General features: G+C 37.7%; 2 protein-coding genes and 1 long non-coding RNA gene across 3 annotated transcripts; 2 read left to right on the forward strand and 1 right to left on the reverse strand.

Annotated features, from left to right (window-relative positions):
* Window positions 1-3,029: 3,029 nt before the first annotated feature.
* On the forward strand, window positions 3,030-4,283 carry LOC104950310 (uncharacterized). The gene is made up of 3 exons (XR_798903.1): window positions 3,030-3,129; window positions 3,209-3,278; window positions 3,938-4,283. It is a non-coding gene; the product is annotated as an uncharacterized lncRNA (long non-coding RNA).
* A 1,227-nt stretch (window positions 4,284-5,510) lies between these two features.
* rab8a (RAB8A, member RAS oncogene family) lies at window positions 5,511-10,540 on the forward strand. The gene is made up of 8 exons (XM_010776812.1): window positions 5,511-5,698; window positions 6,303-6,363; window positions 6,866-6,926; window positions 7,046-7,123; window positions 7,234-7,323; window positions 7,453-7,518; window positions 7,604-7,654; window positions 7,859-10,540. The coding sequence occupies exons 1-8, from the start codon at window positions 5,575-5,577 to the stop codon at window positions 7,946-7,948; spliced, it is 621 nt and encodes a 206-aa protein (XP_010775114.1). The 5' UTR covers window positions 5,511-5,574; the 3' UTR covers window positions 7,949-10,540.
* cib3 (calcium and integrin binding family member 3) lies at window positions 9,307-14,912 on the reverse strand. The gene is made up of 5 exons (XM_010776811.1): window positions 14,823-14,912; window positions 14,051-14,085; window positions 13,553-13,664; window positions 12,965-13,112; window positions 9,307-11,599 (listed from the first exon to the last, which is right to left on the reverse strand). Exons 1-5 carry the CDS (start codon window positions 14,871-14,873, stop codon window positions 11,400-11,402), a joined length of 546 nt encoding a protein of 181 aa, XP_010775113.1. The 5' UTR covers window positions 14,874-14,912; the 3' UTR covers window positions 9,307-11,399.
* Between the last annotated feature and the right edge of the window lie 1,289 nt (window positions 14,913-16,201).

The raw sequence follows: 16,201 nt of genomic DNA on the forward strand, positions 1-16,201 counted from the left end.
ATCTGCTGGATCCAGCTTCATGTGGCTCTAAAAGCAGTTTTTGGCACTTCTTCAAAGGCTGCTATTTTCAACCCTGGTGGTTTCTGCTAAGTTTAAAATGTTTGACTATCCCATTTCCAAACATGAGGGGAGAAAATGAGAAAAAGCACTTCAATATGATGTACAACATGAAAAGGTAAAACCTATGTTAGATTTGTGTGTGTGCGTGAGAGTGCACTTACTATAATGAGGAAGATAAAGTAGATGAAGTTGTAGAAAGAATGTGCATCCATGACGTAGTACATGATGTCCACCCAACCTTCCAGAGTGATCACCTGTATGAAAGCACACAGTACTCACAGTGAGATGTCTCAATTGCATCATTATTGATAAAAGATCAATCCCTTTATATAAGTCCTACCTGAAAAATGGCAATCCATGCATATCCAATATTGTCAAAGTTAATAGCTCCTTTGTGTGGGTTTACTTCCCCGGTCAAACACTCGTTGTAATACTGGTACCAGTTCACACATGACCCCGAATCGTCTCCTCTGAGTCCCTCCTCTGTCCGGGCCTCCTCAGGACTCAGGAGGCAGTAAGTCCTGCCCACACGGCGGCGAGGAACATCTGAACATCGAAGCATCCCGTTCTCTCTGTCCATTGAGCAGATGAACGGGTGGTCATCAGTGCCATCTTGCTTATAGTAGCCACTCAGGAAGGAGATGTTATATCTCCTGGAGAAGAAGAGAAAAACGTTTCGTATTAATTTATTAGAAACACCTTAATTACGGAGGGTAGGTTAACAGAACAGCATAGAGCAAGAGCAATACATACTGTCACATTTGGTACAGCTGGGGCAATACAATAATATACATATAATAACAATATGTGCTTAAATCTAAAGTAGGTTTCCCCATTCTGCAAACAGACAGTTTTTCAGAACTTTACTACTTTTTTTCCTGTCTGTGGTACTTTGCCCCAAGCCCGTCCCTAAGAAGATGTAAATCTTCAAAAATGGGTCACAGTAAAGAAAAAACAGTTTTAATTTTGCATTAGGAGCTGCTCACTGTCATTCTTCAGACAGGAGGGATTGTTGGACTATTTTCAGTCACGGATTAATAGCCATTTGGTGAGCTATAACAGCAGGAATGTGTATGTGAGATTGACTCAATATAAACTAAAGTACCCATGTTCATTTAAATGGAGGATACTTGTCAACATGTGCTCGATAATATTATTTTATTTTGTTTTTTTTACAATAATGACACCGAAGAACAAGCCGTATTAGAATCTTGCTGCACAAATAAAACTTGTTATAGTCAAACCATTTTATTGTTGGTTTTGGTCCAATGGGAAACACATAGAATGGCTCTATTTGTTTTCAAACTAATCACAAAAAGGGCTTAGAATACCAAAAAATACATATCTGGACAAATTCAGGTAACGTTTGAACGATTTTTAGGAAAATAAATCGTTAAACAACCTATTGTTTGTACAGACGGTCTGGTTTCTGGGAGAGAACAGAAAGACAGTGCGTAATACACAAGAGTGTTTAGGGAGGAAATGAGGAAACAGAAAGAGAAATACAGATGAAGGGGACAAAAAAAAAGAGAGAGGCAGGGTGCAGTGGAGAGATAAGCAATCAATCATGTGTGGTGTAGAGACGGGTCACAGAGGAGCAGGGCTCTCACTTCTTATCCAAAAAGGTTATTTTGTTGTTTATTGTCTCAAATGCTAACTGAAACTAAAACCCAAAGAACAATTTGTTTCGGGTGGAAATATATATGCTACTTATTTAGGAGGCTATTGTGACAACATGAGTTTAAAGCAGGAGCCAATAACAATGTCACATTGTCTTTCCTGATACAGCTGCACTACGTTAGAAATACAATCACAGAGTCCTGGCTTGGTGATAAAATTAGAATAATGCAGTGCTGAGGATTCTGTTGTTGTCATAATACTGCGTTCTAGTTAAAATAAACGGAACTATTTTGAGTCTACAGCTCTCGGATGTGACAACGGGGAACAATATGGCAAGGAACTGAGTAGACCCTTCTGCCTACTCAATCTTGAATCACAATCTTTTATTAAAAGCCTTTAGTTATTATGGGCTGTGATCAGTAGAATTTGTCAATGGCGGTTATTAAACACAACATTTATAGTTGGCCCCTCCTCCCCGTCTCCAACTTCAAAGGCCATCTGCCTCGTTGCAGTCGATGCGTAAATACAATTCTAACACTTGGTCAATACATTTTCATAGAGGTTGACACTTAGAAGTCTTCTAATTTCAGAGAAGTAAGAAAAAAACAGGCCTAGTGCAGCACACATAATCCTATTCCCTTTTGGTTGTAGCCTGTTATAATAATTATATTTACTATGTTTTATTGTATTTTTAATATTTGTTGTTGTATTGTATTCACTTTTTTCATATTTAATTAAATTCATGATTGTTTGCATTGAAAAAATAAACGTTGACTTCAATTAAATGTTTTTTTATAACAGATTACACATAATTGTATTAGATTAGTTAAAAGGGAATAGCATAATAATATTATATAATATATGGAACCTAATATTTAGTATTTCAATTGACTATTATTGCTTTCAATTAACCTAATATAATTATTTGTAACCTGATATAATATATTTAAATAAAGTCAACTTTAAAATGTGTTGCGTGTGCTCAAGGACCTTTAATTGTTTTGGGGATTCACACTTTTAAATATATATTTTTTTTACTTAAAGGTAGGGTAGGTAAAATAACTGGATGGCCTACCTGCCTGTCAGCCTTCCATCTGTGCACAAACTTATCTCGTGCCCTCATTGGTCATGTGCGCGTTCGTGTGTGTTGGAGGAGGGGCTCTGTAAGGAAGTGGCAGATTTTCTCCGGTCATGTATTTTCAAATTCTAGCGCACTCGGGCCGGTTTCTCAAACTTACATACCCTACCTTTTTTAAAAGCATAAAAATGACATAAAATAGTGCCAAAGGACATTAAAATACATGTGGATTAACTTGGTTTATCGATTAAAACCATGTGGTATTTATTGTGTTTGCAATGAATTTCCTTTCCTTTCTGTCTCTATAGTACTCTCAGAAAGAAGACAAATATGAGGAGGAGATTAAAGTCCTGAGTGACAGACTTAAGGAGGTAAGTTTATGACCACTAGAGCTATTTTCTCTGAAGGAATCTGCGTCAGAATGATTAATATGTTTTTTTTTTTTTAAAGGCCGAAACCCGTGCAGAATTCGCAGAGAGGACAGTGGCGAAACTGGAGAAGACCATAGATGACTTAGAAGGTACACTTCATTTTCATTCTTGTTTTCAATCCTTTACTGACCGTTCTTTACTCAACCTTTGTTCAAATCTTTAATTTTCTCATTCTTAATCTCTGCTCTGATTTTTCTCTTTCTCCTCCTGATTTTCCATCCTGGTCTTCAAAATGTCTGCCTTGTCCTCCACCTGCTTTCCTCTCTGACCTTCAGACGAACTGTACACTCAGAAACTGAAATTCAAGGCTATCAGCGAGGAGCTGGATAATGCCCTCAATGATATGAACACCTTGTAAACGTTGCATTTACCTCAAGATGCTTCCACTTTCCCTTTGTCACTACTTCCCTGATTTAAAGCACTTTGTCTTTTATTTTCTCTCTTTGCACTTGCACTGTCCCTTGCTCCTTTTTTGTTAAACTAAAGCTGAATAAAGATATTTTTTCTCTTTTTACTGTCTCCTGTCATTTCAGTTAAGCCTTCTCTTCACCTCGTTTCAGCTGTAACATTTCCTTTGTTAATTTGCCATCATGAAAAGGCCTTTGTAGGGTTACTTCTTGTATACAAATATGTTTTTTGTGTTATGTTAGTCTGCTTCAAACCGATTTTCCTAGCACTTATGTACTCATTTAATCTTTTCACTAACCCAGCCATTGTGTTTCACATCTGCTGTTACTTTCTATTGCAGAGAACCTATCAAAAGAGAAAGAGCAAAACCTAGGAATGCAGCAAGTCCTGGACCAAACACTGCAGGATCTCAATAGCTTGTAAAATGCCAAGAACAACATCAAACGAATGAAAAAAACAAACATTTGTTTTGTAAAGGATCTTTTCTATATGCCATCCATTCCCTGTAATTCCTCTCTCTAGTCCTGGTTGTTAAAAACATGTACCCCTTTTTATATATTTATGGTTCTTTTGTTTCTTCCCCGCTTTTTTTAATAATGGTTTTGGGTCCAAATGATAATCAGTTTGGTTGCTGGAAAATGTGTTGTACATCAACCTCTGAGCACAAATAAAACTGATGAAGATGATGACATGAGTTATGAGTGTTATGTTGACGGTGTGTGTTTATGCACCATTTTGCATGCAGAAAGAGCTCACCATTTAATTAACATGTGCTAACATGCACACCACCCTTTGCGCTCTTCAAAGAAAAAGATACTTCTTAGCTGAAAGCCTTCCTGATCCCTTAACAGTAATGTCATTTACTGACATTTGTTTTTTTATGAAGGTGTCAATGTCATCTCATTAACCACAGCAATCAAATGACATATGACCAGATAAGTTCAATGTTAAAGATGACTTAAAAAAGGGGAAAAAAAGTTGTCAATTGTCGAAATAACATACATTAAGAAGTCCTTATTACGATGTGTATTGCCAAGTAGGCTTTCACTTAGCAATCGCTCAAAGTGTATTTATATAGCCCAATATCACACATTTTACTCTTAACATAAGAAGGTGGATGTCAACAATCCTGTGGGAGCCATCATCGAAGAAGTAGCATGGTGAGAATCTGGCAGGACCAAAGTGACAGGCTCAGCCACGACTCAGGATCCCACCGTAGACAGACACCAACAATACATTTGGGGAAAGCTGGGTTATTTGGAACATGAGTACACGGGTACAAAGAGAAAGAAGCAAGGTGTCCCCCGACAGTCTAAGCCTAGCAGCCAAACTAGGGGCTGAATCTAATCAGCCCAACAGTAGCTTTATCAAAAAGGAAGCAGTATAAAATATTATGATACACTATATTGCATACAAAATATCTTGGTTTCATTGCACTGTTGTCTTACATAATACTCTTTTACATAATACTCTTAAGTATTGATATTTTATTTCTATATTTATTTGCATGGCATTTCATTTTGAGAAAATCCAAAAGTAAAACGTTTTTTCGGTAATAAGCTGTTGTAACGAAATATATTTGTGTGAACTGTATACATGTAAATCAGAAACATATGAGCTAAAACAGAATTGAAAATGAAATATTGTACAGGAATAAAATACTGTTTACTGTAATAATAAATAAATACAATGTAAGTATAATATTAATACATGGGATTTGTATAGCGCTTTTCCTAATGCTCAAAGAAGCTTTACATAAAGGAAATAATTAAAGTATAAGTACTTCAAGAATGTGGACTTGGACTATGGTTAATACTTCCCACACTAGACGGAAACAGTGACTGAAGGGTAAACGCCCACTGGTGACAGTTATAAACTGCAGGGAGATTCCGGGCCAGCAGGCGGCGTTATTTCAGTATATTTCAGTACCTCCACATCACTGGTTCGCCGGGCGGGATTTCCGCAATAATATCAAGTATGGCGAAGACATACGACTATTTGTTTAAATTACTGTTAATCGGCGACTCTGGAGTCGGGAAGACCTGTGTCCTCTTCAGGTTTTCAGAAGACGCCTTCAACTCCACGTTTATCTCAACCATAGGTACGGATTTGATAATGCACGCTGTCTTTCTGTCTGTTTACAATGGTCCGTCTCAAGGGCTCCGTCTACTTGCTGGAATGCTAGCTATGCTACATTTCCGGCTGAAAGTAGTTTATCTTTTTTATTAATAAAGACTGTTTGGTTCTTCGAGATGTCATTAATATAATGTAACTCGCAAATACGAGATGGCACGGGAACATATCGTGACCTATGTGTTTTGAAGGAGGCTAGGAAATTGGTAGAAATATGTGTGTTTCATTGTAATTTTTTTGCCTTGTGGTTCCACTTGCTAGCGGACGTTTGCGGTTAGCCAAGTAGCTTTGGCGCTAGCCAGTAGGTTCTGTCTATATCCTGGTAAGACACCGGAAAACCTTACATGTAGCACACTTTAACTGGTTAATTTAACCATGATATATGCGCTTTTGTTCTTTTATGCTCTTAGTAATGCTTTATGACATGATAAGACACCAAGACGCCTGTTAATACCTTTCCACAAGTGACATTTTTTTGTATCGCAGTAGGTGTCGGCCAATGTTTGACAGGTACCGCTAGCTAGCAAACTATCGCTATGATTGACATGCATCGTACTTCTTTATCCCTCTAGGCATTGATTTCAAGATTAGGACCATAGAGCTTGACGGCAAGAAGATAAAGTTACAGATATGGTAAGTTGCTCGTTATTTATTACTAGTTCCAGAACATTTCATGGGCTGGCAGGGTTTTTGTCAATATTTGGTTAGTAAAGTGCGGTGGCACCCACTTTTTTCAAGGCAACGTTAATGGTTCTCATAGATGTACAGTAGGATGCCTAAACGTCATTAACACTCTTAACGTTCGAGTATTCTTGATTTTAAAGTCGTGCAATTATTTTAAGATGTATGTACGTGTTCCAAAAGGCAATTTTAGCATATTTTATTTCACTTTTATCTATAGTTTGTGTTAATTACAGCCTACAAAATGAATTCATCCAAAGCCAACCTCTACATTCACCTGCAAAAAGTCAATTTAAAAATAAATAACTTTACATAGCTGGCATATTTTACTACAGTTAAACAATGATTACAATTTCCACAAGTTTTATACAATTATTTTTAAAACTTGTTTCATGCATTTGGTATATATTCTTTAACTTTCTGATACATTGAGATACTTTTTGTTGTTTCTCAGGGATACGGCCGGCCAGGAACGCTTCCGAACAATCACAACAGCCTACTACAGAGGAGCAATGGTGGGTGTCTCTTGTTTTTTCAGACAAATGCAACATAACCCTTTTCCTCCTTGAAGGAACATATAAGTTGCTTTAATACTCTCAACACATTTGATTTACTGTTTTTTTCTTTTCTTCAGGGCATCATGCTTGTCTACGACATCACCAACGAGAAGTCTTTTGAAAATATCAAGAACTGGATAAGGAACATAGAGGAGGTAATAACTGGCTCAAATATGTCCTATTTTATCTGCCTACTTCTTCAAATATCCAAATGACAGCATGTGTAGAAGGTTGTTTTCATTACATTTCTCTGCTCTGGATCCAGCATGCATCATCTGATGTTGAGAAGATGGTCCTCGGCAACAAGTGTGACATCAATGACAAGCGGCAGGTGTCCAAAGACAGGGGGGAGAAGGTGAGAAGCTTGGTTTACTTCAAATCAATACGTTGTCTTCAAATTATATTTGCTCATTAAAAATATTGGTGTGATAAACAAATGAAAAAGACTGATGGTTACCTCCTTTATTTATTTATTTCTTTTTAGCTCGCATTAGAGTATGGAATCAAGTTCATGGAGACGAGTGCAAAGGCCAACATCAACGTGGAAAATGTAAATATACATTCATCCTTGAGTTATAGTGTGCCTCACAGATTATAGATCAGCCATGTAATAACATTTTTTTTTCGGTTCACAGTCATTTTTGACACTCGCCAGGGACATCAAATCAAAAATGGACACAAAGCTGGTAAGAACTCTTCGATAATACCACTTCGTTTTTGGAAATGGGCAAATTGATGAATGTTACAATTGCTTTTGAGCAGCTTCAAAAACTATCCATAGGCCTCTGGTTTTAGAAAGTATTTGAGGACTGTAAAGAAAGTGGCTGAACTATATAAGACCAAGCAGTTCTACATGACAGCAGTGACCTTTTTATTTGTCATTTTCACAGGAGGGCAACACGCCGCAGGGGGGCAGTCACGGAGTCAAGATCTCCGAGCCTCAGAAAAAGAGTAGCTTCTTCCGCTGTAGCTTACTCTGAGGACCGAGGCCTTCGATACTGGCTTCCAGCTGGCTGGACAAAAATGGACTGTGCTTGCTCTTAGCACTTCCTTCCCCTTCCTTCTTTCAACCCAGTCCACACAATCCATTATATTCCTAGTAACAGGAGGACTTCCCCTCCTCTCTTCCTCTTCTGAAAGCTTCCAGCGGTGCTTCTCTTTCATTCTAAGGAGATCTGTTGTCTTCATGGGTCAGAATGCTTGACTGGTTGAGATAAAAACCAGGAGCATTGACCAGATGTTCCTTATCACACAAAACACAGGCTTTTTCTTTTGATGTAAGTCTCTTTGTACAATGCCCTCATATTTCACACAGCCAGTAGCACAACTGAAGATGAGAAAACGTTAAATTAATGTTCTGGGATTGCAAATACAAATGTGACGTTTAGATCTATTTTTAAGTGCTATTTCCCTTTAAGTGATAAACATCAACCGAGACTGAAAGGCTTGAACTGAAGTGAAACAGAGTTGCACAAGCTTTCATTGTCATTTGAGGAGTTAACACTCGTGCCATGCATAAAGCAGTCAAGGGTCAGAGAGGAATGGGATTAAAATATCTTACATTTGAGTTCAGTTCTCTGCCTGTAGTCATCGACAATCTTTTGAGTAGCTTAAAATAAGTTTTAACATCCGGTCCTGTTCATCGCACCCTGCCTTCCACTCTTTTATCTTTTTGCAGCCGCTGTCATGTTGAAAGGCAGATTGGCAATCCAGATTTCTCTTTAGATAAACTTCTGCTGGCACATTTTTAGTAGAACTTTGGTGTAGTGACGCGTTCCCGCTTTGGCTTTCTCTGGTGTAGTGACCTGAAGGAAAGTATCGTACACAGGTGTGGAAGGGAAAACGTGCAGAAGGTTACCCTTTTTACAGAAAGATATCAAGATGTGCTCCCATTATAATTCAAATAATCCTTCAAAATGAAGTCCAGCGTGTAATGAGAGGAGGCTGCATTTAGCCATTATTTGTATTGATTATTCTGCCACTGCATTTCTTGATTATTCGATTTATATTTTGATCTCTAAAACATCTACAAAGTGGGGAAAATGGCTATTTAAAGTCAAGGTGACATCTTTCAATTAAAAATGTTGTCAGATCAAAAGTCCAAAACCCAAAAGCATTCAATTTAAAATCACATAACACAAAGAAAATCCTCGCATTTGAGAAGCTGCAACTAAACGTGTTCTATATTTGCTCTAACATTTAATATCAACGTTTAAATACAGTGGCATTCAGTTGATTGTTTCATGGGATTGCTTTAAAGCGTTGGCCGTTTGACTTTAAAGTGTTGTAGCAGCTCTGATTCACAGTCAAGCTAAATGACGTCTCTGGTTATTTGATCAGAAATTAAGATCACTTTTGAATTTTTCATACTGTAAGCCCCCCCCTCTTCTGCTATCCATGCAGCTCTCCTTGCACTTTACCAGTAACTCGTGTTTTGTGTGTAGTCTGTGCCAAGTGATAGTTTTGCAGTACAAGTACTTACTTAAAAACATTTTGAGTCTTGGTAATATATTGGGCATAATTCCTAAACTCTTTTTTACCACATCTACTTATAAATGACTTGATATCCTTTGCTATTTCACTTCTAGTGATCCACTGCCGTGGTATTAGTTCACTGAAAAACATTGCCCCAATGTACTTATATATATTTATATAAAGAAAAAAAAGCCTGTTCATATGCTACTGCCCTGCCAAATTATAGTTTAAAAAGTAATGTTTCTTGGCTTATCACATGAATGCTGGCTTGGTGAAAGCTGAAAGGTGCTCCCACTAGTATTATTGTGCGTTTGTGTTTGACAGTGGCCCTTTAGTTTGACAGCTAGGTGGCACCAGAGGCACAGTATGCACTATAGATGAACACCTGAACTCACATTTTAATCAGTATTTTATTAAGAGCGCGAGGCACAGTGAGCTATACCTGTGCGATCCAAACATGTACCCACTATTTGACATCTATTTCCACTGCTCCTCATGTCTCCTTCCTTCATTTCTCACCAGTCTGAAAATCGAACTCCTATATGCACAATATCGAGGGAGGATCTGCTTCTGCTTGCCTGCACTTTTTTTGTATTATTATTATCAATTCATTTGGGACCTCATGGCCATTTGTCTTAACTGCTAATACTCAGTTCTGTCATAGGTGAGCTATGCATTGTGAATCTTGGACCTGTGCATATTTGTGTGATGTAATTTCAGACGTAGACCTGTACAGTTGAATGTATGGGCTTTTTTGTGTGTCACTCGTTGAGCCAAAAACAGGACTGTATAAACGGCATTGCAACAACAACGCGAGTTGAGTTTATCATGATGGAAGATTGAATAGAGAGAGCCTGTAAGTGTGGAGCTGTTTTCCCTCTCGAGTGATACTGTAGCTTTGATTCATAAACAGAAACGTTGGGAGCAGACTTTAGAGAGACTCTGAACTGCGTCATTTTCATCTGAAATGAACCTCTCTCTTTGATTTTAGTTTTGATATCATATCCTTTACTAACATAATGTACATCCCTTTTTACAGCCATATTTTCAATCCATCGATTTGTGAAGTACACGGGAGAATAATAAAAATACATTTTGAAGAAAAAAAGTGAAAAAAAATTGTAAATATCACATTGAAAAAAAAAAGAGATCTACTTAAATTGTACTGTACTTTCTAAACCCATATGAAAATGTATCTACAGTTTGTAGATATCTGTACTTTTGATTTAATAAAATAAGATTATAAAACTAACTTTATTTCTAGTCACTGTCTTTATTGGCTGCCAGTTGACCCCATGCAGCTTGACTGCTTGCACAACAAACGCTTCTCTATTCGGACCGCTATAACCCTGTGGATTATTCTGGCATGTGTTTTGTTTTATAGTCTTGTGTAACTGATCCCTTTTTCGATACAAAACAGATCTGCTGTTGATGGTCATAACTAATGAGGCTTGTCTTTAAGGCTTCGTCCATGCCTGCATGTGATGATAAGCCTGCAGTCACCATGACTGGTGTTATTTCTGAAGAAGAATCAACTCGGTATGTGCGTACAAATCTAATTTGTCTTCATGCAACATGTCTAAGGGATGATTTTCTCTGATATAGATCAGTAGGTTTTTATTGGTTTTTTTAAACAGAAAACACAAAAGGCACATTTGAGTTATTCACAAGATTAGATTTTGTTGCTTGAGAAGTCACACTTTCCAGACACTCAGTCCATCATTAGGTGGTATTAAGATTAAGAAATAAATGAAAGCTTCATTCCTTTATATCCGTATGTGGAAGGTGCTGTGAACAGAAATAAGAGAAGTTAGATTTATTCATTAGAAGTTAAAGTTAAGAACAGATATTATTATATTAAAAAAACATAGGATGACGGTCATTGATACAAAATATGTAATGATGAATTGTTCTTATGTATCCTTTGTAGGGGTTCATCATGTGGTTATCTCTGGCCTACCTCAGAAAGTCTGGAGCTCGGACGATCATGGTCTGGAAGTCCTCCAGGGACAGCCGTCCGTCGTTGTCCAGGTCCGACTCATCGATCACCTTCTCGCACACCATCCTCACCTCGTCCTCCGTCAGCTCGTTACGGGTCAGTTTGTTCAGAGTCTTCTCCAGGTCGGACTTGCAGAGAAAGTCATCATTGTTGAAATCTGGCAAAAGATAGAAATCAAGTAGGAAATAATCTCAATGAATTGTGGACATAAAAGTATGTTTGAATATGTTGACTAGGGCTTGGTGGATGTTTTCCACTATTTGGACATGTTATGGACCAAACTGTTGAATAAATATAATAATAAATATATATATAAATATTCAGGGTTTGAACTATATCTCTAAATCGAATAGCATTAATTATTTGTCTTACCCCGTAATGTTACTGCTTTTTCCTTATCCATATTAAGGCATTGTTTAAACATTCTTTAAGCCTTACATACTCTCCCAGTCCGCCATTGGAGAGTTCATTTGAGGTATCTAGCTCATCATAACACAACCCTTCTGTTACAGTATGTCCTCCTCTATTGGTCTGAATAATGAATGAAAATCTTCCTTGACCCATGACCATGGCCATGTGTATGTAACTTCTTCATCTGTCAGCATTTGTTAATTAGAGGGGGGGCACTATTGCAGAGCGCAAACTGGGCTTTGAAGAGCTCTTTGCCTCTATAATGGGCCCCTTAATCATTTATAACATTCCATGCACCATCCGTCATGCTTACAGCTCCCAGACTTTGCACCGTGGTTCATTTTCATAAGCCTGCACATTGATGAAATGTCAAAATATACTTATGTTTAACAACTGTTATGAAACTGGCTTCATAGTTCAAATGTTTACAAGGGATTAGATGAATGTGTTGCACACAGGCTAGGTATCAGCGTGGTTTATCACACTCTTCAGTTAGGCCTACATGTTTCCTAATCTTCAGTTTGTAGTCCTGAAGATCCCGGGCTGTCGTTAACAGCTCAAAAATCATACTTATTATTATATTACAATTACATTATGATCTGTAACCATTATTCCTGATGACATTTCCTAATGTTATTGTGTTTTACTTATAAATATGATTTCTTTCTTATTCCTTTACACAAAGTGATGCAGTTTTTCAGGTTCTCATCTGGTTGGATGCAAACACACTACGTCTGTACAATACTGCACAATTCTTGGTATTTGAACAACTTTTGGACAACTAATCTGAAAAAATATTATAGCATATAAAACATGTAATGTTGTTGGTGTATTATTTATATTTTATGCTAATTTCTGCATGCGGTCACCTTCAACATATGTTCAAGCTCAGTTTGAGACCACTTCCATACCATTCTCTGAATTAGGAATGAAAAGATCAGAAGAAAAGAAAGAGGGGATTCAAAGTGAGAATTACGTTCATTTGAATGAATGCTCTTACACCAGTAGGATCTGTGGAAGATAAAGCCATTCTCAACTAAATATATTTTTAAAAATTTGATAACCTCCATTTGATTTTTAAAAATGTCTATTACTTTCTTTTATATTTTACCATATATTTTGAAAGCGTAGTAGGCCTTGAGGTCACGCGGGGCCATCTCGCTCAGGACTGAAAACATGTCCAAGAAGTCGTCCAGGGTCATGTTTCCCTCTCCGTCGTCAGAGAAAACCTCAGCGATCCTCTGACGAAACGGGTTGTCCTGCACAGAGGGGACACCAGCACCTCTTTAAGTTAAAACTGATGAAATCACGAAGCAATAAGAACCGTTTCCTGTTGGTCTGATGGCTTCGCTGTGCTACAAGATTGTGTTTATGTTCAATTTATATATAATTTTCTTTCAGAGTTACTGTTATTTTAAGAACTCAAAAAAGCTCTTCAATTTGGATGAATGTCGGACAAAGTACAATCTAACTCTCCCTTTCTCAGGACATGTCAGCGACAAGCATGTTAACACATATGTTTACCTCCCTGTCATTGTGTAAAGAGGCATATAATTGACCCATTTCAAACAAGTGTGCCCTGAGGGACGCACCAGCTTTCTTAAAGTTTAAAGGAGTCGGGTAACATATAACGTTTCAAATAATTCTGTCGATTAGTTGGCCATTAATTATGTATTGGGAACACAGGGAGTGGGTCTACCTTCAGCTCTGGCATGCTGCCAATCAGCTCATATGGTAGCTTCACATCTGGCTGGCAGGTGTAGTCGAGGGGAACGAGCTGCGGCGCCAAATCCCGATAGCGGTCAAACAGTCTAGGAAAGGTTGAAAAAAAAAAGGTCTTTCAATATTAAATTAAAAGATATCGTTTAATATTATGTATTTGATATTACATGGGGCAGATCGTATCTAAGAAATATTTAAAAAACTCTATTTCTCTCTTTTTATTATCCACACGGAAAACAATGTCTTCTTAGCACAGTCAAGCAAGAATTTAAAACAATGTGATTTCAATGGTAGCCTGCCCCACAGTAGGAGAGGCCTCATGATATTGTGGTTTAGAGTTACAGTAAAGTATAGTGCAGAACAGAACAGAAAATGTGCTGTATAATGTCTAACCAGCAATAACTTTGATACAACAAGATTTTGATACCAGTCAGATAATTTGATTCAGGAGAAATGCTATAATTTAATTTCTCACCTGAGAATTTCTTTCCTTGTAAAATATGTACAGTCCTGCAAAAACAATCAGATTATGGCAGGAATGTTGAGAAATTAAAAAAAAGGTATGATGCAGCATTTCTTAATCACTTGTTGGACACTAGTTCTAGAAAAATGATTCCGCACAATATAAAAACTCGTAAAGGTCATGCATTTTAAACCATTTTTGTATTTTTAACCAAGATATATTTGCCACAAAAACTACTTATACTTAATCTTAATATCTGTGTATACTCTTAAAAAACATGTAATATTATTTCTAGGGATATTAATATAGGTTAGAAATACATGTAATATTACTATGTTTACCTTACTACAGAAGTAAGGTCAAATAAATTCCTTGTAGAGGTATCAAGTGGCAACAAATTAAAATACTCATAAAGTACATTGCCAAAGAATAACACCTAAGTACAGTACTACAGTAAGGTATCTCATAAGACCAAATGTCGTTAGTGAACTTCCACCACTGATTTGACATCAAAACAGGTATCTAAATAAGACTTTATCACTTGATTAAAACATGCCACTATGCATCCTGTTACTAACTTAACACCACAAATGGCCTCTGATGCATTGACTGTAACAAGTCCAAATACTTTCCTTTTCGAACTGCACATTTGGAGGTTGAGACATGACGTCTGACAGGCCTATTGCCCTTGTTTACAGATGCTGGGAGCTGGTATTGATAAGCGATGCACCAAAGAGAATGAGGCTAACCGTCTCAGTCAGAAAGAAACGGGATTGACACCAACCTGATAGGAATCGAGCTGCTGTGCTGTGAAGATGGTCTGTTTATTCCCCATGTCCGAGTGCACAAACGCCAAGCCTCAGGTCCATCGCTGCTCCAGCATCTACTGCTTTTTTAGGGTGTGTGGATATTTCAGATATGAAATGCTGGCACAAAAGGAAGCCGGAGCCAAAGAGGAGATCAGGTGTCGGGCTGCCACCGGGCCTTTGGTCCCCATTATAATGGCAGCATTTCATTGTTTTCTCCATTGTGAATAGCAGCCCCTCTGACAATGAATAAGGGCTGTCGTCCAGCATCATGCCAAGTGGTATCAACCCCTTTAGTGCCACTGTATGGCCGACGCCTCGCTCACAGCTCGGGTTACACTCTTTAGAGACGGGGTATTGTAGTGGGCAAATAGACTTTTTGATGGGAGACAAGTTTTGTTTTAGTTGAGACCTCCATTATTGGGTATATCCAACGATTGAATGCTATTTCTCCTTCAGCTTTAGCACAGGTATTACATTAAGCTCAATGATAATGCATTGAATTGAACAGCAGCACTATACGATCAATGCATCCCACCTTCACCTCACTGTATTGTGCTCTCCAAAAGAAATAAGGAAGACATTAAATAGGAAGAAAAGGTTTTTAGTAACAAAAAATATATTTGAAATGCTTATCCTTTTAAAAAGTCCAACATGGTGCAGTTTCATTTGGGAGAATCGACTGTATCTCAGTGGGCACAGGCATGGGGGTCTGGACCTCTTCAGGAAGCCCCATAAAATGTAATTGGTTGCCAAATCCATCTGTGATGCAATTCACCGTCAAAACTTTAAACCTCCAATGAATTAAATATTTTTAGTTGATTAATAAATCCATCCATTTTTCTTGTGCTTGTTTAGGACAAGGTCATTTGTTCAAAAGCAGTTTTTGGACAGTTTATTATTATGATATGAAATGTAGTATGTACTGTTTTATGATAAAAATATGATTTGATGGTAGGATATTAACCCTCCTTGTTTGCCATTATACTTTGGCCTGCCCTATGATCATGAAACAGGTATAACATTTATTTCTGTGAGGTATTACAAATCTTTTGACCACTGTTGGGGAAATATTTTCCAAGGCCCATAACTTTGACCCAGTTCATCAGTTCATACTGTCCTGACTGAGCACACGCACCTGTAACCTTGGCTGCTGTGCTCTCAGTGTTTTGTCTCCCTGTTCCTGCCTGTTGGCGTCAGCTGATAGAGGTGTTATGATTATATCTTGTTATGCAGCATGTAGATTATTCTCTCTGAACTAGCTGAATACATGGGTCTGGGGTAGAGTTCTTCAGATTTGACGTGGCAACTCTACCGTGAAGTCAGAACCTCTGGCTGCTGTGACTTGTGATATAAA

This window comes from Notothenia coriiceps, unplaced genomic scaffold (genome assembly GCF_000735185.1).
Source record: "Notothenia coriiceps isolate Sejong01 unplaced genomic scaffold, NC01 NC01_scaffold00017392, whole genome shotgun sequence".
NCBI lineage: Eukaryota > Metazoa > Chordata > Actinopteri > Perciformes > Nototheniidae > Notothenia > Notothenia coriiceps.